The following is a 23,863-nucleotide window of genomic DNA, read 5'->3' on the forward strand; positions in this document are numbered from 1 at the left end:
ATTCCATTTCTCTAGAACTCATATAGATAACCTCACTCCATGCAACTGATGTACTTAGCAGGAGACTAAAAGGATGATGGCTTCTTAAACATGCACAGCAAACCAAAGTACTGTTACCACTCACTACCAGCCATCAAGTTAAAAGGGCAACAGTGTGATGTAAAGAAGCACTGCGGCTTTCTGAGTAACGCCTTCCAGAGTTCGGAATTTTGATAAGGTGGAACATTAATGTAATCCAACTTCTTTTTAACACTGTTCATTCTCTCACATAAAGCACAATTGCTGGTAGGAGACATTTCTAAAGTGTGTTCTCAGTTATTTTAAAGAAAATTACTGAAAATCAGATAATGCACAAATTAAAAAAATATATATATAAACTAAGATAAGAGAAAACATATGTTATGTTCATATATCGTCTTTTTCGGCTTCATATCAGAAATCTTTAAGAACAGCTGTCATTTTGAGGTAAAACAACGGCCATTAATTCATAATGATGGACGTTATTTGCACAATGATGGCCGTCATTATGACATGACAATGATTATTTGACCTTAAAGTGAGGGCCATTCTAAAAGATGCCCCGTCAAATGGCCACAAAAATGTGAACATAGCCATGAAGTGACACTTGTAAAGTGTCATGTTAATGGGACTTATAGTCCAACTAGTAGGTGCAACCCGGCACTACAGCTCCTATATCAGTAGTCACTATATAGACACACTAAATACACGTCAGTGTGGTGCTCTATGATAAGCAGACTCTGTCCAATATACGTGAAATGAGAAAAAGATCAAGCACTCACCCATCAATGTGTCAATTTTCTTCTTTATTGTTCATAGAAAAATCATAAAAACGCAGGGAGAGGGAGCATGGCAAGCAGCTCTCAGCGACGCACGTTTTGTGTCAAACAAACACTTCCTCTAGCTGATGTTTGGTCAATGATTGGTCAATGAGTGCCTGATCTTTTTCTCATTTTACGTTAATGGGACTTATGTCACACAGCGCATAGAAGAACATAATAATAATCATGCATTTGGTAAGGCTATTTTTACACAAAGTAGTTTTGACTGTATTTTTGGTCAAATGCAGGAATGGATGCAACAGAGAAAAACAATTTACACCTTGAGGCTATGTTCACACAACGTAAGAGACTGGCCGTTCCGTGACCCAGCGGGTCACGGAACGGCCATTCCGGAAAAGATCATCATGATTTTTGCAGCCGCAGAGTTCTGATGCGGGCGCATCCGCATCAGAACTCACCACTGCACGCTATGAAGCTTGCGGCCGCATAAAACTGACATGTGGCCGCAGAAAACTGACATGTCAGTTGTTTGCGGCGCCACTAGGGGTCCCAGGCCGGAGCGTATACTATCTGTATACACTCCGGCCGGGATCCCATAGACACCCGGCCAACGTATTTTCTCGTACTTACTACAGCCGTTGTTGCAGTCGGCAACAACGGCCGTAGAAATACAAAAAAAATATGTTGTGTGAACATAGCCTAATACTGTATAATTCCCAATATAGAAAATAAATGCCTAAAGGTTGATAGGAAACAACACACTTATTGAGGGAGAGAGGAAATGAGCCTCTTAAGTTGCAACTGTTCCTATTGATATTGTATTGATTGCATCTTGTAATGTTCAACATCCAGCAGCTATTTCCAGACTTTTGTTATTAAGAAAGTCCTGTACTTTATAAAGAACACGCATATAATTTAAATATACAAATCTATCCTGGGGGCACAAGTACTAATCTAACTTTTTAATAGTCTTTTATTTTTTTTACCTACAAATATAATAAATACGTAAAGTATATTAAATCCTTTGAAAATTGGCACTTTGCTTTTGACTGAATAATTTTCTTTTTTTTTTTTTTTTTTTGTGTATAACTCATTAAAGTACATAAACAAACAGCAAAACATAAGACAATGCCTTGCTGTTAATTGTTTAGTACCCTTTAAAACTACACCTAGAGGACCAAAACAATGTTAGCATGGTAATTGAAAATAAGAATACATCAGCCCAGTAGGAAGAGAAATCTGTCAGAAATTAGGAACATTATCCCAGTTATTGTTGTCGGTGCAGTATGTATATTTCTTATAAGAACAGTGTGGTACGGCTACAGAGGAAAAACTTTCTTAGCCTAAATTAATTTCATTATCCATAGATTATCTTTACCCAGCTGTTCCCGAATATTACACTCAATGTGGTTCACTCAAGTTCACACAGGTACTTGTTTTTCATTCTACAAATTGTACACCTTGTAATTTCACTGTTTACTCACAGTGCAATGGCTGTGTTACATTACTCTAGTTTAGGTGAATTAATTGGACTTTGGGTGTGTCTTTGGCTATGTTCTCACAATGTTATATTTCAGTTAAGATTGGGCGCTGATTACAATGGAATCAGCATCCGTTTTTTATTGCAGGGGCATCATTGCATTGAAGTCAATGCATGTATACACACATTGTTATTTTAACGCCAGTTCTTTAAAACGGGCATTGGAATAATGTACATGCCTATTACTACCGGACACTGTTCACCAAACAGCATTCGGAAGTAACAGCTGTTCACACAACGTAAAGTCGGCGGGCAGCCATACTTTACATTGAAGTGAATGGTTAATTGATTTGCGGGCACACCTGAAGATGCCCGGAAGTAATTGTAATTGCAATTGCAAAAAAAGAACATTTCTGCAGCGAATACAGAGGCAGGAACGTGCTGAATGCTGCCCGGCTATGCAGCCCGGATGCTGTTAAACATAGTGTGAGCATAGTCTTTGGATGTGCCTTTAATTAAAAAGTCAATTGAATTTAATAGTAAAAACAGTGATAGAACGGTGAAAAAAGAAATACTGTGTGTGAAAAACTAAAAAATACCGTCTGGTATTTGCAAAAGACGTGGGGAAATAATAGACAATAATAGATAATTATTTTGACGTTTCTGCAGACAACGTCCGTCATTTTATACATTGTGTGCATTGGACGTCCATCATCCCATTGACTTCAATGCATTGAACTGAAATCAATTAAATCACAGCAAAATGGATGTCTTTTTAAATAGACAAGACGGACGCCTTACCTCTTATTTTGACGTTGTGTGAACATATAGTGATATATTCATAAAGATTTATGAATGTGTTGCGCTCTAAGGCTGGGTTCACACTACGTAAAAAACATGGCCGTATTTCATAATAACGGCCATATTTGCGCAAATAACGGATGTTATTCCCGCAAATACTGCTGTTGTTGTGAAATATTTTTTGTGTAGTGTGAACATAGCCTTACTATAGTTCTTTAGTCGTAGTCATCTCCATAGCCAAAATGCATCTGTTTCTGTTGCTGTGTTCATGTCTTATGGATGAGATACATTTTTATATGACACTATAAAAGTGAAGTTTTCATTGGAAGGATCGCTGTTTGTGCTTTCTGAGTTCTTATAAAATGTTCAAGCCTGGAACTACTTGGTGTCCGTGCACCACAGACCGTTTGATTGACAGGTAAGAGTTGGCAATGTATTACGTTTCATATTTAAGTTTTTGATGTGCAAGAGCCTTAAAGGGGTAGTGCGGCGTTAACCAATTATTCACAAAATAACACACATTACAAAGTTATACAACTTTGTAATGTATGTTATGTATGAGAATGGCCCCTTTTCCCGTGTTTCCCCCCACCCACGCTAGACCCGGAAGTCCCTCCATCTGTCCCTCATGCCGGCCCCCCCCTCTGCCGCGTCATCAGCAGCTCAGCCGCGATAGGCTGAGCATAACTGTGCTCAGCCAATTGTTGCTGAGCACAGTTCTGACGCCGCAGAGGGGGGCCGGCATGAAGGACGGATGAAGCGGTTCGGCCGGCCCCCCGAAGACTACATCATTGTCCCAAGATGGCGGACAGGGGTCGACACGAGATGCAGTGAGTATAATGCACCACACTTCCGGGTCTAGCATGGCTGGGGGGAAACACAATGAAGGGGGCCATTCACATACATAACATACATTACAAAGTTGTATAACTTATTAATGTGTGTTATTTTGTGAAAAATTGTTTAGCGCTGCACTACCCCTTTAATGTTCAGGGCCGACTGATTGCTAGAACAAGTGGTGAAACGTGTGGCTGAGAACTTCTCTCCCCACTCCACAGAGTCAGTCCCTTAGTCTTACATTGGCGTTCTGTTGTAGTCACGCGACACAGAGCTAGAAGAGTACTTCTAGCTCGTTTTATCAATCAGAGTCTAAATACATACATATCAAACATATGCCAGTGCCCATTTAGACAATTTTTTTACCCTTTCATGTTTTCAGAAGTGAAAGTTATACACCAGTGGGAATCACCATACACTATACACCAGTGGTAAAAGCTTTCCTATACAAGACCCCATGCCAACAACTTTTCTTTTACTATGGTAGAGGCTCTTCTCACTTAGAAGCATTTATACGAACTGTACATATTGGGGTAATGCTCCTTACAATAAATGATCATGATTTGCCTTACCTCCATCAAGTTCTTCCGTACCAAAGTGATTTCTGTAGAAAAGCATGAGTTCTATCTTGTAGCACTTGTAGAGGGTGACCAGACATACAAGTAACAGAAGTATGGCTCCAAGACCTCCAGCGAGTTCAACTGTGTACATCAGTTCTACAAAAAAAGAAAACAGTGTGATCGTGTGGACTTGTTGAGTTGTAGTACTGGCAACTAGAGATGATCTAACATCGGAAAATCTTAGGTTCTATAGAACTCGATTATGAACCAAAAATACCTTTTGCTCAAAAAATACTAAATTACTTATGCACTACCAAACAGACCTCCTTACAAGGAGGAAGTACTGTATTTGAGCCCACTACAGATATATTAATCAATAATAAAGTTTATTTGAAGCAATTATTATGAACAGACATGATTAAAAACAATTTCATAAGATATACATACTGTACAAAAAGGAGGATTACAACAACCAACAAGACAAACACAAGGAAAGGGAAGCCAGACGACACATGCATGAAGAACAAAGAAAATGTAAGGCTTGCTTTGACCAGTTAGTATAAATTACAAAGTGCAAAAGTGCAACATGCAATAAACAGTCATAACAAAGGCAAAGCATGCACATGTAGTCAAATGAATAGCAAAGATTAAATACGGTTTAATAATCCGGGGTGCTGAAGTAAATTCCAAAAGTGCAAAAAGTGCTTAGCATTAACTGACAGTCACCTCGGATAAAAACCAGAATCACAATGTCGACCACAAAATAGAGAACAAAATACAACCACCATGCATGTCTGCCGTGCGGCTCCCTTACCCACTGGAACACCCCAACGCCGTTTCGGTACACCCTTCGTCAGGCCAGTTATGACTGTTTATTGCATGTTGCACTTTTGCACTTTGTAATTTATACTAACTGGTCAAAGCAAGCCTTACATTTTCTTTGTTCTTCATGCATGTGTCGTGTGGCTTCCCTTTCCTTGTTTTTGTGTTGTCGGTTGTTGTAATCCTCCTTTTTGTATGTATATCTTATGAAATAGTTTTTAATCATGTCTGTTCATAATAATTGCTTCAAATAGACTTTATTATTGATTAATATATCTGTAGTGGGCTCAAATACTTCCTCCTTGTAAGGAGGTCTGTTTGGTAGTCTATAGAACTCGAACCTGGTCGGTGGGGAAGGAGACAGCCAGGGTACAGCCTTGAATTCCGGGATTCAGCCTAGGTAATTTTCCGATGTTTAATAATCTCTACTGGCAACCATCATTAAAAACTATACAGCACCCACTTTCAAGCTCATTAGACTCAAGCACGTCATTTTATACTTTCTAGACTGGCAGAGGAAATATAACTTAATATGCCGTTTCTTTCTCAAAGTTTATCTACAAAATCCTTTAATGTATTTGGGAGGTGTCCAGAATCTACTTTATGGTTTCTTTACAGACCCACTTTATTTTTCTCCACCTTCCCATCTCTCCGAAACTGACATTACGGCTTCACATAAATTTAATTAAGATGCATTGTGCAGTTACTCCAGGAATTGCATTCTCACTTAAATGTTAATATGTATGACAGCCTTGTTGATCTATTATTCATCTTTACTTTTTCCCAGGCTTTATTACTTGTGTATTAGAAATCAGTACAATATTTCATAGCTGACACTCATTCTGTGAGCATTTCTACAATAATTTCCACCGCACATCTATGGTGTGTACTAGAGATTTAAATGATGGATGAAATACAAAGTAAATGAATACAGTGCCCCAGGATAGTTAATCCAAAGTAATGTTTCTACAGTTATTTGTCAGCATGATAATTTAATCATTTATGTCATTCATAGAAACCTAACAACATACTGTATGCAATATATTATTGTTTGTTTCATAAAAGTTGCATAAAAGTAAGGAATATTTCATATTATATAAATCTAACCTGCTAATATATCCCTATTGTGCACGGGGTGCTGAGGATGAAGGTACGTTTCTTACCATCATCCTCAGTGCAATTTCCATTTTGTAGTTAACCCCTTAAGGACCGGGCCTGAAATGGCCTTAAGGACCGGAGCAAATTTTATGAATTTGACCAGTGTCACTTTATTCATTAATAACTTTGAGATGCTTTTACCTATCCGGCTGATTCTGAGATTGTTTTCTCGTGACATATTGTACTTCGCATTTTTTGTAAATTGGAGTCGATACTTATAATGAATCTTTATGAAAAAAACCAAAATAGCGTAAAAAATTGTGAAAAAATGCATTTTTCCAACTTTAAAACTTTTCTGCTTATACAGAAAATGGTTATACCACATAAATTATATATTAAATAGCATTAGCAACATGTCTACTTTATGGTGGCGGCATTTATTAAACTATATTTAATTTTTTTTAGACAATAGAAAGCGTAAAACATTAGCATCAAATTTCCAAATTTTCAGTAAAATTTCAAAATCAGATATTTTTAGGGAACTGTTCAGGTTTAAAGTGTATTTGAGGGGACTGTGTGTTAGAAAGCCCCCTCTGCAAAAGCACATCCAGAAAGTTTTTTAACCCTTTAGGGGAGTCACAGAAATAAAAGCTAATTGTGTAAGAAATTTGAAAATTTTAATTTTCTGTGCAGAGATTTTATTGTAATCCAATATTTTTCATAATTATAAACTTATTACCAGAGAAATGCACCCCAATATTGATTGCCCCGTTTCTGCAGTTTATAGAAATACCCCATATGTGGCCCTATTGCGCTATTTGACGCAACCACAAGCCTCAGATATAAAGGAGCGCCTAGTGCATTTCAATGGCTCCGTTATATTTGGTCATTTTTGACTGTACCACTTCAGGTTGGCAGAGGCTCTGGGGTGCCAAAACCTAAAAAACACCCCTAAAGGGACACCATTTATAAAACTACACCCCTCAAGGAATGTAACAAGGGGTGCGGTGAGCATCTGGACCCCACAGGTGCTTCACAGATTTTCCGAACAATATGGCGTGAAAAAAGACTAAAGTATTTTTTACACTAAAACGTTCTAGCCTTCAATTTTTCATTTTCACAAAGGGATAAAAGGAAAAAAAAAAACACAAAACATGTAGCACAGTTTCTCTCTAGTACGGAAATACCCCACGTGTGGACATAAAGTGCCAAGCGGGCGCAGGACGAGCCTCCAAAGGGAAGGAGCGCCAATTGGCTTTTGGAAGCTGGATTTCACTGGAATGGATTTCAAGGGCCATGTCGCATTTACAGAGCCCTCGTGCTGCCAAGACACTGGAAACCCCCCACAAGTGACCCCATTCTGAAAACTACACCCCTCAAGGAATCTAACAAGGGGTTCAGTGAGCATATGGACCCCACTGGTGATGGGCACAAATGTGGAAAAATGTGACATGAAAGTGAAAATTTTAATTTTTTTACTTTCACGACACAAATGTGCCCGTCAAAAAGGGGTCCATATCTTCATTGCACCCCTTGTTAGATTCCTTGAGGGGTGCAGTTTCGAGAATGGGGTCACTTGTGGGGGGTTTCCAGTGTTTTGGCAGCACGAGGGCTCTGTAAATGCGACATGGCGTTCATCATCCATTCTAGCCAAATCCAACCTCTAAAATCCAAATGGCGCTCCTTCCCTTCGGAGGCTTGCCCTGCACCCACATGGCGCTTTATGTCCACATGTGGGGTATTTACGGAATTGGGGGAAATTGCTCTACACATTTTATGTTTTTTCTTCTCTTTTAACCCCTTGTGAAAATGATAAATTCAAGGCTAGACCAACATTATAGTGTACAAAAATTTAATATTTCATTTTCACGCCACATTGTTCCACATTTGAGCCCGTCACCAGTGGGGTCCATATGCTCACTACACCCCTTGTTACATTCCTTGAGGGGTGTAGTTTCCATAATGGGGTCACTTGTGGGGGTTTTTAACTGTCTTGGCAACACAGGGGCCTTTTGAATGCAACATGGCCCCTCGAAATCCATTCCATCCAAATCCAGCCTTCAAAAACTAAATGGCGCACCTTCCCTTTGGAGGCTTACCCTGCACCCGCATGGCGCTTTATATCCACATGTGGGGTATTTCCATACTCAGGGGAAATTGCTCTACACATTGTGTTTTTTTTTTATCTATTAGCCCCTTGTGAAAATGAAAAAATCAAGACAAGATCAATGATTTAGAGTTAAAATTAAAAAAAAAAATACACTAAATGTTGGTCTAGCCTTGATTTTTTTCCATTTCCACAAGGGGTTAAAAAAGAAAATAAAAGCAAAACGTGTAGGGTAAATACCCCTACACGAAAATACCCCACATGTGGCCATAATGTGCCATATGGGCACAGGGCAAGCCACCAAAGGGACAGAGCGCCATTTAGAGGCTGGAATGGAGGATGGAGGCCATGTCGCAATTACAAAGCTCCTGTGCTGCCAGGACAGTAGAAACCCCCCACAAGTGACCCCATTCTAGAAACTACACCCCATAAGGAATCTAACAAGTGGTGCAGTGAGCATATGGACCCCACTGGTGATGGGCACATATGTAGAACATGTGCCAGGAAAATAAAAAATACAATTTTTTTTCATTTTCACGTCCCAAATGTGGCCGTCACTAGGGGGCCATATACCCGTTGCCCCACTTGTTAGATTCCTTATGGGGTGTAGTTTCCAGAATGGGGTCACTTGTGGGGGGTTTCTACTGTCCTGGCCGCACAGAGGCTTTGTAATTGCATCGTGGCATCCTCTAATTGGAATGGTGGCCATATCTATTTAGCTGGGGAAAAGGGACCATTCTAATTTATTTGGGGGTATTAGGCCAATTATTGGTTTATAAGGTTGAAAATTACAGGTGTCCATCAAATTCAACCTGTGTTGATCTAGAGGAAGGCAAAAAAAACCTTGTGAGGCAGACAACAGTAGCCTCATCACAGGGAAAAAATTCCTTCCCGACTCCATAATGGCGATCAGGATAATCCCTGGATCAATGTGACCCCTGAAATAGGAATAAGGGAAGGAATTTAGATAATGTAGAACCCCAATGACGTGTGGTGCGCCTTGAAGCGATCCAGTATGCAGAGGCCGGGGTGATCAGGACAGGTGTCACACGGGAAAATGGTGTCCTTCCTCATCCCCCTGTTACCCCACACTCTGCACTTCTTCTGGGGTCTCCTGTTTTCCAGTGTGGGGGACGTCACCTGGAGAATGTTGTCCTGGTGCGATACGGGGTCCTTCATATCCAGAAGCGCTGGGTCCGCTCCATGGCTGCTAAATATTAGGGCTCTATTACGGCTTCTGATATTTTCGGATTGTGCCCCAAGGTACAGTAGCTCGGGCAGCGAGGGACCGGAAGAGGGGGTGCTGGTATAAAAGTTATCCCCGTACAGGTGGTGACCTTTATCCAGCAGTGGGAAGATCAGTTCCCCAACGATCTCCCCACTAACTCCGAGGATGGGGGGGGGTGGCATCTGGGGGCCGGATTCGGGTGTCGCTTCCTTCATACACTGTAAGGGTACGTGCACACTGCGGAATCGCGACAGATAACCCTTTATGCATTCCGCAGCTGGCACCCACCGGCGGACTGATGGAGGCGCGTCTCTCCGTCCGTGTCATAGACTCCATTCTATGCATGGGCGGATTCCGCTCTCCATCCGTGTTCATTCTTTGGACGGACGATGGAATCCGCCCGTGCATAGAATGGAGTCTATGACACGGGTGGAGACGCGTGCCTCCATCAGTCCGCCAGCGGGTGCCAGCTGCGGAATGCACAAAGGGTTATCCTTCGCCATTCCGCAGTGTGCACGTACCCTAAATCTGTAAGTGTACCCTGGGGTAGACCTGCCCTCATTGCATCAAACCGGCTTACTAGTCTAGGGATTTAAATAAAAACTGCAAGGAAATAGCACCAAGGATGACGGTTCATCTTCATTGCCCTAAACAGAATATCTAACCTGCTGATAGTTTTCCTTTAAGACCTTGAAAATCTCTAGGATCTGTTCACATCATTGCCAAAGCTGCTGCTTTAACAGATGATATGAAAGGTGTTATGGATCCACTATGATCCATCATGATCACTTTAGACCTTATTTCATCGCCATTGATATAATAGCAGAAAATGGTAGAGTGGTTTGCTTTTTTTTTCTCTCTTTTTCTCGTGTTTTTTTTTTTTTTTTTTTTTTGCTACCCCACAACTAGGAGTTAAAATAGATTTTTTTTGGAAGGTTTGCATCATTTCCTGCAAAGAACATACCTACAACTTTGAACATTTTGGGGGAGATTTATTAAGACTGGTGCACCCACATACCAGTCTTAAATAAAGCCCTGCCCCCATTTAGTCGACCATATTTACTAAAAAAAAACCAACAATCGCACAATGGGACCTGTGCGTGCTACACTGCGGGCTCAAAAAGGAAAACTCTACCCCTTTTCCTGTGGCAAACGCCAGGGGCACAGCTTCATAAATCTGCCTTTTTGTTTTCTTTTTTTTTTATTGTGAAGCAAACAACAAATAGGAAAAAAAAAACTGAAAACTTCAGTGTGCAAAATTATCTAATCTGACTAGAGCACCTTCCTCCACACTTTTGGAGAGTCTCCCACATGTCTTTTAAAAAACTCAAAGCAAGCCTTTTTATTTTTGCTATAAGTAAATTCTTTTTTTCTGGCCACTCTTTCATAAAGTACAGCTCTATGGAGTGTGTGGCTGATTGTGGTCGTATGGACAGATACTTTAGTCTCTGCTTGGGAACTCTGTGTTCAGTGTAACCTCTTTCCTGCCGCTCCGATTAATGTCCAACTTGCACGGTGTTAAAGTTTTGGTGGGTGGCCCTTTCTTGGCTGTTTTTTTTGTGGTGCCATGTATTATTATATGCTGATGATTGATATGATGGTGTTACGGGGGATCATTAGAGATCTGGACTTTTTTTTTTTTTTATAACCCAACCTTGACTTCTCAACAATTGTGTCCCTGACTTGTTTGTAGATCTCCTTGGTCTTCATGGAGCTGTTTTGTTAGTGGTGCATCTTCATGTTGTTGAAACCTCTGCGGCCTATGAGAAAAGGCTTGTATATACTGACAGACCATGTGAGGGTGCCTTTACACAGAGAGATTTATCTTACAGATTTTGGAAGCCAAAGCCAAGAATAGATTTGAAAAGAGGAGAAATCCCAGTCTTTTCTTTATAACCTGTTCTCTGCTTATAGTCCGTTCCTGGCTTTGGCTTCAAAAAAAGCATACAGCCTCAAATATACATAGTGTGAATCCAGCCTTAAGCTATGTTCACACTATGTATATTTGAGGCTGTATAGCAACCAAAACAAGGAGTGGATTGAAAACACAGAAAGGCTCTGTTCACATAATGTTGTAATTGAGTGGATGGCCATCATTTAATGCAAATATGTGCTGTTATTTTAAAACAACGGCTGTTGTATTGAAATAATGGAAGTTATTTACCGTTATATGGCGTCCATCCACTCAATTACAACATTATGTGAACAGATCCTTTCTGTGTTTTCAATCCACTCCTGGTTTTGGTTGCTATGAGGACCTGACATGAGGACCAAATACAGCCTCAAATATACATAGTGTGAACCCAGCCTAAGGCCGTGTTCACACGCTGTAAGACAGTGGCTGTTCTGTGACACGGCCTCTGTCTGGGAAGTTCAACCCGGCAGGTACTGCAGTACAAGCTGGATGACCTCATTTATTTTGAATTGGAATGTAGGCATGTTTTGGTGTGCCCGCATTCCAATTAACCATTGCAGACAATGTAAACTCTGGCTGGAGCCACACTTTACATTGTCTGCACTGTCAACTTTGTGCGGATGCTATTTAATAATCCGTAGCAGATGTATAAATAGCCGCCGCACAAAATTGACATCTCAATTTTTTGTACAGCTGCATGCAATCCGGACAGGATTCCATAGAGTTTAATATGATCGGCCGCTGTCATTAAATAGCGGTCGTTGATGCAAACCTGCAACAATGGACGTTGTTTAATGAAAACTTACGTTGTGTGAAAGTGGCCTTAAAGTAATACTAGATCAAGGATGGGGAACCTGCAACCCTCCAACAACTACAATTTCCATTATACCTGCACAGCTAAAGCTGTCTAATATGCCATGCTTCCCCATTCATTTTATCTGGACTGAATTGGCAGGTGAACGAAGAGATGAGCACTTTTTTTTTTCTTTGTCAGGACATTTTCTGCTTCATTTTTTGAACTCTCATGTAACCCCTTTAAATGTACAAAAAGTCTTTAAGAAGCAGCATGATTATAATAAGCAAATGCTTTCCATAGCTCTTTTTCTTGGCACTGGTTAGCTATTTTCTGTACTGTCTAACATTATAATTAATGGGCAGCACAATGGAATATGCAGGACTGAAAAATAAGGCTCTTTTAATAGAAGGGTATTTGTTTAGTAAAAACTTCAGCACAGACAAAGCTGTGGCTTCAGTTTAATTATGCATTGTGAAAATGTTCCTTATCATAAGCATATTTCAAGCCAGTGCACAGACTGGATTAACATTTAATTTAAACTAACTTCATAAGTTATCCAAAGGACTCTGGGAAACATGAAGAATGAATACAGGTTCGGCATATTTTGCTGGATACAAATCTCACTTTGGTAGCATAACCACATCAAGGCCGTAAAAAAATTAATTAAAAAAAAATTAGAAATACTTTGATAGATAACTGAAACTGATGACCTTTGCATAGTTTCTTTTCAGGAGCAAAATCAGCTGTTATTATAGAAAAACAATATTAGTTTATTAGTCATTATGATCAATTTTCAAGTTACTTTTTAATTTCTATTTACATAACCTACAGTAAAGAGGTAGTTCAGCAAAAGAAAAAAAAATGCAACTCAACAGATGCCAGAAACTGCCGAAGATTTATAATTTACTTCTATTACAAAAATCTTGTCTTCCAGTACTTATCAGATGCTGTAAGTCCTGCAGAAAGTGGTATTATTTCCAGTCTGGAAAGCAGGAGAGATTTTGTATATGGATTTTCTACTGTTTTGGACAGTTCCTGACATAGACAGAGGTAGCCATATATTTGTATATAAACCGTGCACAACTCCAAAGAGACTCTGTTAAAGCGTCGGAAGTGACCTTTTGTTTGGGTATACTATCAATGTGTTAAAGAATTGTATACTAAGTGTAAGATGTGCATGTATCAGAATTTTGCCTTTGAGATTTAAAAAGGAATAAAAGATGGTGTAACTAGCATGAACTCTGGAGTCGTGTGCGGTTAATATACATATATATGGGTTTGAATGCTTAAAGCGACTCTGTACCCACAATCCCCCCCCCCCCCCCCAACTGCTTGTGCCGTCAGATAGCTGCTTTAAATCCAAGATCTGTCCTGGGGTCCATTCAGCAGTAGATGCAGTTATTGTCCTAAAAAACTACTTTTAAACTTGCAGCTCTGTGTCAAATTGGGATGGCCTAGAGCAGTGCTTCTCAATTCCAGTCCTCAGGCCTCACCAACAGGTCATGTTTTAAGGATTTCCCATACAAAGGACACCTGTTAGAATTCCTGATGCATTGAGTATAATTAAATCACCAGTGAAATACTAAAGAAAATCCTCAAAACATGACCTGTTCGTGAGGCCTAAGGACTGGAATTGAGAAGCACTGGCCTACAGTACCCATGCCCAAGGCCTGCACCGCCTCTCTGTCCCTCCTCCCCGCCCTCCTCATTGTTATGAATGCCCCTGGGTAGTATCCTAGGGCATGGGTACTCTAGTCCACGCCAATTTGACACAGGGCTTCAGTTTAAAAGTTGTTTTTTAGGACAAAAACTGCATCACCTGCTGAACAGACCCCAGATCCGATCTTGGAATAAAAACAGCTATCTGAAGGTAAAAGTGGTTTGGGGGGGGGGGCAGATTGTGGGTAGAGAGTCGCTTTAAACCAGCATTGAAGGAGTGCATGGACATACTTGACTTACAATGAACAGAGGTGGCAGCAGAGAGCATTATATCAGACATCACTTCCTGCACGGCAAATAACAGCTGATAAGAACTGGAAGACTTAAGTTTATTTTAAACCAAATCTTTTTCTAAAATCAAGTCTTTTTTAAAGCAGCCGTCATTAATAAATGATCGGGAATGATGGCCGCACAACGTTTTACGTTGTGTGAACCTAGCCTAAAGAAGGATACCCTTAAATGGGGTTGCGGCCATGATTAATTGAAAATATACATTGCATTGAAGTCTATGGAAACACTCCGGCCGGGATTCCTTGCGGCCGCACCAAGAACTGACATGTCACTTCACATTGTGTGCTATGCTGAATTGGAATGCGCCCGCATCCCAGTTCAATTGAAATGAAGTTCCTTTGACTAGTACTGCAGTAGCGTCTGGAATTAACTTCACTGATGCCGGCTGTGTCACAGTACGGCCGGTGTCTTATGTTGTGTTAACCTGGCCTTAAACTAAGGGCAAGAGTGTCCCTGTTTCTGGAAGAAAGTGGCCATGTTTTTCTAGTCTTGGGCATCTGCTTTACACTTTTGAAAAATGTAATTATTACGATTTTGAAACAATTTGAAGATATTTGTTTATTTAAATATCAAAAATGATAATGTAAGGGTAAAGTATATCAGCCACTACATAAACATAATAACAGCAAATGTAACTCTGAAATACTAAACATCTTTGATCTAAACCATCTTCTTAATGTGTGACATGTAAAAGCTGCACTGGGACTAAGTTATATAACTACAATGCCATATGCTATGTTCCCGTTGTGATTATTGGCAATTTATGCATTTCTACTATACACAGGGACTGTCATCTGTTCTATGTTGTGCTAGAAAATTAAATCATATGGCTTCCATTAGTTTATCTGATTTAATTATTTGGCATGTTTTCTTCATTATTTTTAGTATTTCCTGGCTCTCATGCATCTGTCACAGAAACCCATGTACTTTAAAGAGGAAGTGACTTGATAAAATTCTATTTTGTCAGTTTACTTCAGATATAAAGCTTTGCCTGACAAACAACACATTGCATCGAATTAAAGGTATATTCACACACAATTTTTCAACAAGGGCCATGATTTATACAAAACATACATTGTACATGAATGAATGGAATCCTGGCCAGAGCGTATACACACAGTATGCGCTTCGGACAGGATTTCATCCGGCAGAAAAAATTTCAGCTCTCTGCGCCATGTTTAATGTGTCAGTTCACACAATGGAGCGTGCGGCTACGGCCACACACTCCATTGTGTGCAGCGGTGAATTGGGATGCAGGTGAACACAGAAATTAATTCAACAGAAATGAAGATCATCGGCAGGGTCACAGAATGGCTGCTGTTATACATAGTGTGAACTCGGCCTGAGTAAGTGTACTCACTGCATTTACTGACAGCAGCTTTCTGTGTACCTCGTAGAGCAAGAATCGGACTCCCCTCCTCCAGGCTGTGCTGCCCTGTTCTGTGGTGAGTCTGTCCATAAAATGGCCAACATGGAGGAGCATGTGACCATTTTCTGCCCCACAATGTCCTCTATAGGCATAATCAGGCCCAGTGGTGGGCACTGAGGGGTGGGGCATGGTCACATGTTCCTCCATGTTGCCCATCAGAGCAGGACAGCACAGCCTGGTGGAGAGAAATCTGATATTACCTCTATGAGGTACACAGGGAGCTGCTGTCAGTAGATGGAGTGAGTACACTTACTAATACTGTACACTGAACAATTTTACTTTAAAATGGTCAACACCTTTTAATGGAAACATGGGGACTACTACTTTACCCATCTGCACACTTTACTTCACCAACAACTCCACAGTCCAGCTCTCACTGTTGCTAAGACTGTTCCTATTTATAGGTCTGATCACCCCTAGTAACTAGAGACGATCAAACAGGGCTGATGTTCAGGTTCGTACGAACTCGAACCATCGGCATTTGATTCCCGCTGCCTTCCCGTTCCGTGGGGAAGGTGGAGACAGCCCGAGTACCACCTGGAAGACAGGGATACAGCCTATTACCTAGGCTGTATCCCTGTTTTCCAGGTGGTACTTGGGCTGATCTTGATAAACACAGTGGACTGCTGTGGTACCGCAGTAGAGATGAATCATCAAATCAGGAACAGAAATGATTTATTAATAAGCAGAGCATGTTTCAGCACCCAGATATAACAGAGCCTTTCTCAAGCATGTCATAGCAAAGTACAACCTCATAAGATGCTGAGGTTGTACTTTAAGACGTGCTTGATAAAAGCTCTGTTATATGTGGGTGCCAAAACGTGTGCTCCTGAATTGATGGCCCGTCTCTACTACAGAACCGTAGCAGTCCACTGTGTTTATCATGGACTGTGGACTGCTATCCTCCTCACCTGCGCTTGGGATTTCATAGAGTTTCAAGTGGCACAATTGGCCTGGATCAAGCCGTCCTGTCTTACATATTCCTGACACATGAGACCATTTATTTCAATGGCCCAAACATAGTCAGTGGCTTTACTTGGATCATTATTTGAGCTTATACATGATTAAAATAGGACCTGAAGGTGCAACACACCATCAGGCTATGTTCACACATGTCGTAAGAGACCGGCCGTTCTGTGACCCGGTCGAGTCACAGAACGGCTGGTCTCTGAAAAGATCATCCCAGCCAGTACTGCAGTACTGGCTGGATGATCTTTAGGGCCGCAGAGTTCTGATGGCGGCCATCCGTGCACGCCCTCATCAGAACTCCCCACAGCACACTATGGAGCGAGCAACCGCGGCCGCTCCACAGTGTGCACTGACATGATTTTTTATGGCCGCTATTCAATGAATACTATGAGTATACTATGTGTAGGCTTTCGGACTGGAATCCTATAGACAGCAATGCAACGTATATTCTCATAATAATCACAGCTGTTGTACAACGGCCGTGATTTTTTGAAAGTTTACCTTGTGTGAACATAGCCTTAGTCTGTGTAAAACTCTTGTAAATTTAGTAAATGATGTAGGTCTTATATCTTTTAAGATATTGTGCCAGTGTCTTCATGCTACAGTGGGCACAAACATGATGTAAACAAGCCCTAACAGGGAAACGGTTTTCTTAAGGCAACACACACACACACACAAATAGGAAATTCCAGCAGTCCTCGATGTCACTATGGGCTTTGTCATTTAGACTATAATGCACAGTAGTACACAAAAGCATGTCATATGAAATGTAGTATGAAATTGGTTACAGTTTGCTACATTCAAGTTTATTTTCAGCTGTTCACGTGTTACATGATCCCAAATAGGGAAAATGTATCCCTATTTATTTTCCTGAAAAACGTAATGTATATTTTATAGCAATGCCACTTAGTAATCCTATAGTTATAGCACGCTGTCATATAATTGGGTGACTGACAAAAAGCATACACACAAATTCCCATTCACGTAATCATTAGCAATAGATCTTCAAGTTTTCAGCTGTCACTTACAGCGGTTACACAGCATTCACAGTAGTTTTCTGGTAGAACAATTGCAGATTAAGAAAAAAATATTGATTCTGAGTGCAGCTCTAAATTGTTTTCTGAATAAATTGCTTCAATTGAAACAAGATTTTCTGCAGTCATTTTGACCAATAGTTACATTTTTTTCCTTATCAGTATGATTTTCTTCAGCATTGTGGCTAAAGTGATAGCTAATTACAATAAAGTGCATTCACCCTCTCCAAATATTGAGTGATATGATCAGTAATAAATGTGTTCTTTTTGAACTAATCCAACTTTAATTATCTGGAGCACTTCATAGTTGTATCTCTGATCTGCACCTGCTTTTAAATTGTAAAGCCTCGCTTTGCCGCATGACATGTGCAATTTAATTCCCCCTAAATGCTGACGCAGAAGGATGTTTGGAGAAGGACGCTAAAAATAAGAGCTTTTTGTGTTAAATATGTGTAGAGAAAACTGCATTTATACATAATTTTCCTGGCTGTATATTAGATTTGTACTTTATAATGTTGAGTGGACTTAACATTATGCCTAACTGCGTGAGTTTGGCAATGTTCTGCGAACCACTTGGCATTTGACTCCTGGCATCTGGAGAAGTTGGATGCCACCCTGAGTTTTAAATGACGGACGTTATTTTGCTGTCTGGCTGTCCGTCAGTGCAATAACAGCTGTTATTTACTTATTTACTTATGTACTTGTAAATAATACTTGCTAAATTCACCCATAGAGTTGCATTATAGAGTGATTTAATTAACCCCTTAAGGACAGAGCCAATTTCGATTTTTGCGTTTTAGTTTTTTCCTCCTTGTGCTTAAAAGGCCATAGCACTTGCATTTTTCCACCTAGAGACCCACATGAGCCCTTATTTTTTGCGTCACTAATTGTACTTTGCAATGACAGGCTGAATTTTTGCATAAAGTACACTGCGAAAACAGAAAAAAATTCAAAGTGTGGTGAAATTGAAAAAAAAAAAAGCATTTTGTTTATTTGGGGGAAATGTGTTTTTACGCCATTCGCCCTGGGGTAAAACTGACTTGTTATATATGTTCCTCAAGTCGTTACGATTAAAACGATATGTAACATGTATAACTTATATTGTATCTGATGGCTTGTAAAAAATTTAAACCATTGTCAACAAATATACGTCACTTAAAATCGCTCCATTCCCATGCTTATAGCGCTTTTATCCTTTGGTCTATGGGTCTGTGTGAGGTGACATTTTTTGCGCCATGATGTGATCTTTCTATTGGTACCTTGATTGCGCATATATGACTTTTTGATCGCTTTTTATTACAATTTTTCTGGATTTGATGCGACCAAAAATGCGCAATTTTGCACTTTGGGATTTTTTTGCGCTGACGCCATTTACCGTGCGAGATCAGGAATGTGATTAATTAATAGTTCGGGCGATTACGCACGCGGAGATAGCAAACATGTTTGTTTATTTATTTATTTATTTACTTTTATTTATAACCTGGGAAAAGGGGGGTGATTCAGACTTTTATTAGGGGAGGGGGCTTTTTACTATTAACAACAGTTTTTTTTTTACTTTAACACTTATACTAGAAGCCCCCCTTGGGGACTTCTAGTATAAGTGCTTTGATCTCTCATAGAGATCTCTGCAGCATAGATATGCTGCAGAGATCCATGAGATAGGCACTCGTTTACTTCCGGCTGCTGCAGCCGGAAGTAAACGAGTGCCGAGCCAGGGACGGCGCCATCTTGCAGCGGTCCCCGGCCGGCTTCAGAAACGGAGATCGCTCCTCCGGGATAACATCCCGGGGGAGCGATCTCCGCCACTAGACACCAGGGAACAGCTGAATCCGGTAATCGGATGCAGCTGTCATGTTTGACAGCTGCATCTGATTACTGTATTAGCGGGCACGGCGATCGGACCGTGCCCGCGAATACCTACGGTCCCGTGCTACATGCGGCACCCGGGACCGCCGTGGTTCAGAGCCCGATGTCGTTAAGGGGTTAAGGATACTCCATAGAGATGAGTGAAACTCTCGAGTTTATCTGAATATGAATGCTCTGTATATGAATGTCAGTGGCAGAAGAATGAATATGCAAAAGAAGAGCCTGTGGAGCCTCATCAAAGAGTCTTGAAACACAGGACTAGCCAAATATCCCTCTGGGAAGGACCCAGCCAAGGGGTGGCTCCTGTAAGGAAACCACCATATTAAGTGGCCCCATAAGTCAATGTAATGACAAGGGAAAAATCAAGGCCAGGTAACCATCCACATACAGCTGTTTTTGGATGTTCCCCTTATCAGTGTGGAGCAGGATTCTAGCTAGGTGGGAGCGATGCCTAGTAGAGCCATAAGAGAAACAGATTGCTGATCTCAGGGAGACCAGCCAAACGACAACACCGCCGGCTGCTAGTTAAAGCGCTCAAAGCAGTGAAGTCCTAGGTGCATTGCCCCCTGGGAAACATGAATATGCAAAATAAGAGCCCGTGGAGCCTAATCAAAGAGTCTTGAAACACAGGACTAGCCAGATATCCCTCCGGGAAGGACCAAGGGGTGGCTCTTGTAAGGAAACCTAAGGTGGCTGAAGAAGGCAGCCCTAGGGAGTCCTGAAAAGCATGGATACAGCCTATGGCCACCAATGGCTTCTTTAGTCTCAAGAACCCTAGCGTAATTGAGGTTCATTCATTTCCAATACTCCACTTTCAGTGAAAGATATTCAGTGTTTTGATATTTTATAGATTGGAATGATCACTAGACTGGGAGAAGCAGTATACATGTACTGTATATAGTATGTAACTGAAATTTTGTGGTTTCCTCATCTTGAGAATTAAAGGGAATCGGTCACTATGAAAATGCTACCTAAGCTATCAGCATCATGTTATAGATTGATTTATATCTTTATGGGAAAAGATTTAGTATAACTTGTAATTTATTAATAAAATTTTCAGCCAGGGGTTGTCTGAAGCACAGTCAGCTGGGAAATTTTACACATTTTCAAAAGGGATGGACAAGAAGTTTCAGTATGAATGGACATAGAATGGACAAAGATCCTCCATTCTGTCTAAATGGACTCGTTGGTTTGTAAATTTTAAAAAGAAAGAAAAAGTCTTGACTGTAATCATCTACTCCAATCACCTCCAATGGATATATAGGACTTAAAACATAATTCTGGTTCCTGCTTCTTTTCACTTCTTGGCCATAGTTCTTATGATCTTGGTGATACCAGCAGACATCCAACATTGATGTTGTGTTGTTTGTGATCCCAGCCCTTTAAATTTTGCTTCTAAATATCCTATTGCAAGAACAGTCCAAATGCATATCTTCAAAACTACAGAATACCACAATTAAGTCAAGCTTCCAGCGTGCTGTAAATGAATGGCTGGAAAGTATGATCCAACCCTTGCATTTTCACGTCAAGGCAAGCTGTAGGTAATGGCATGTATATTCCCAAAAATAACTTTCATAACTGGCTTCTAGAGCACCCTAGGTTTTTATAACTACCTTGGCACATTCGGTTTGTTGTGTATGTTCTGTAGATCTTGGCAAGGCTTCTCTTTGCATAATCATGGCCAATTTTGTACTTTAATTCTGGCAGGAACCTTGGCAAATCCTTAAAGTGATAAAGTGCATCCACTTACTTATGACAACATTTCCATATGAATATTGCACCTGTTCTGATGTTCAAGTTCAACTTCATTTATTTTTTATTACTTTTTTATTACATTTATGTTTTCTTAGGATCCAAAATAAATATGTAGACCGGCTTTCCTAATTGCTACACATTTAATATACGGCATTTCGGCTTGGAATGTATTTTAGAATCACCTGTTAAAGGAATGCTAGACAAAATAAAAAATCATCTGGAAATATGAACAAAGGATAAGCTGTTCCAACATTGTCAGTCTGCAGGATTAAATCTATGCTTGGGAAGCAAACAGTTCTGCAGAAATCTTGCAGAGAACAGGGTTTTAATTTAATTCTGATATCTTCTATTTTCAGTTGGCAGACAACTGTGGGTGAGGCCTAGCCAAAAAAAGCCAGGTCTATTCTTTGTCTTCTATTGCAGACAGAGCATAAAGCAATGGATTCTGCCTCTGCCAGTTGCCTCACATTGTTGAGAAACTAAACTGAACAAGTAGAAGTAGAAGAAGAAAATGTTTTTGAAAGAAATGTGCTTTCCATTCGAAAATGGGCCACTTGCCAGTTATACACTGTTATGGTTGCATATGAACACTGGGACTACTGGAATTATCAACACAAAACCCATAAAAACGTGCTATCCAATGAGATGTCATGTTCAATAGTCACATGACACGATCTAATTCTTCTAGTTCCAGTCAAAATACAGCAGTCTAATAACAGCTTTCTCAATATAAAAGTTATGTTTTCCAGGGTATGTACAGTATAAAGTAGATCCCGGCACTCACCAATAAATGCTCAAAAATTTTATAAGGAATTCACATGTCCATTAAAGACATAATGGTGTCTGTAATGGATAGATTTCCTTAAATTTTTGAAAAAAATATTGGTGAGTGTCGGGATCTACTTTATACTGTGCTATTGGGATTTGCTTTTTGCTATAGGCTTTAGATATTTTATGCAAAATAGGAGATAAAGCCCTTGGGGCTGCAAAAGCACAGCAATGTCTGGCACTTTAAAGGGGTTGTCTAGCAAAAATCTTTTTCTTTCAAATCAACTGGTATCAGAAAGTTATATAGATTCGTAATTTATTTCTATTAAAAAATCTGAAGTCTTCCCATGCTTATTAGCTACTATATGTCATGCAGAAAATTTGTTTTATTTTCAGTCTGACAAACTGCTCTCTGCTGACATCTCTGACCAGTCAGAGATGTCACCAGAGAGCACTGTGTCAGACTGAAAATAAAACACCACATCCTGCAGGACATACAGCAGCTAATAAGTATTGAAGACCTAAGATTTTTTAATAGAAGTAAATTACAAATCTATATAACTTTCTGATATCAGTTGAAAAAAAAATCTCTGGACAACTCCCTTTAAACAGAGAAAGCATAGCTGTATTAGTTCAGAGAGATGAGTCTGAACATTGCTGGGTTTTTGCATTCTAGGGAAGGCATTTGTGGCTTTATCTCCTTTACTTTAGTCATCAAAAAGTCCGTTTTAAAGTTTTACTAATTGCAGGGCTGAGATAGAATATAGACTTGTAGAAATAGAGTCTCCCTCACATAATTTGTTGCTTGCAGGAGATAAGATCAGGTATGGGGTAAAGAGACACACACATAAAGTGCATATCATGACTTATATGGGCTGTTCAGCATTATCTATAGAAGAATCTGAATGACAGGATATTGCCAATACAATTGAATCAGTCCCTGGTTGGCTCTGAGTTTAGATCTCTATTGTTAGCAGCCTGAAATCATAGAGTACACCGCAGAGCAAGTAAACATCATGAAAAACACTTACTGTGTGCCCTATGCCTGCCCTCGTATCTTAAAGTAACTAACAGATCTTCATGTCACCAGACAATAGAAGACACATACAGCCCACAGTCTAGAAATCTTGTAAGTTTTTTACTTAAAAAATCAAAAATTATTAAGGAAATTTGCTAGATATATTACTCATCAAAAAGTTTAAAAGAAAAGTTGTACATTATCAAATTAACCTAAAAGCAATAAAGGGTTATCCAGGATTAGGAAAAACATGCCTGCTTTCTTTAAGATACAGTGCCACCCTTAAGGCCCTATTCCACGGAACGATTACCGGCTGTATTTGACCGATATCGTCCGTTACCAGCGATAATCGTCCCGTGGAATAGAAGGCAACGATCGTTCATGTCGGCTGATCGTTGCAGTCGTCTGTTTTTCAACAAGCGACTAATACAGCAACAATCTGCTGCCGTCGCTCCGTGGAACAGTAGCAGCGGCAGCAGACCGCCACTAGGCTGGGTGGAAAATGTCCTGATGCAATTTTTTTTTCGCAAAACAGCCGTTTGCGGATAAATTTATTTGCATCTGGACATT

At 40.1% G+C, this 23,863-nt stretch overlaps 1 protein-coding gene across 1 annotated transcript in view; it reads right to left on the reverse strand.

Moving 5' to 3' along the window:
• IL1RAPL1 (interleukin 1 receptor accessory protein like 1) overlaps nt 1-23,863 on the reverse strand; it is a 1,010,765-nt gene that overhangs the window by 4,677 nt on the left and 982,225 nt on the right. The window contains exon 9 of the mRNA XM_069945578.1: nt 4,491-4,634. Within this exon, the coding sequence (XP_069801679.1) occupies nt 4,491-4,634 (144 nt within the window). The remainder of the gene's footprint in view (nt 1-4,490; nt 4,635-23,863) is intronic.

Source organism: Dendropsophus ebraccatus, chromosome 11 (genome assembly GCF_027789765.1).
Source record: "Dendropsophus ebraccatus isolate aDenEbr1 chromosome 11, aDenEbr1.pat, whole genome shotgun sequence".
Lineage (NCBI taxonomy): Eukaryota > Metazoa > Chordata > Amphibia > Anura > Hylidae > Dendropsophus > Dendropsophus ebraccatus.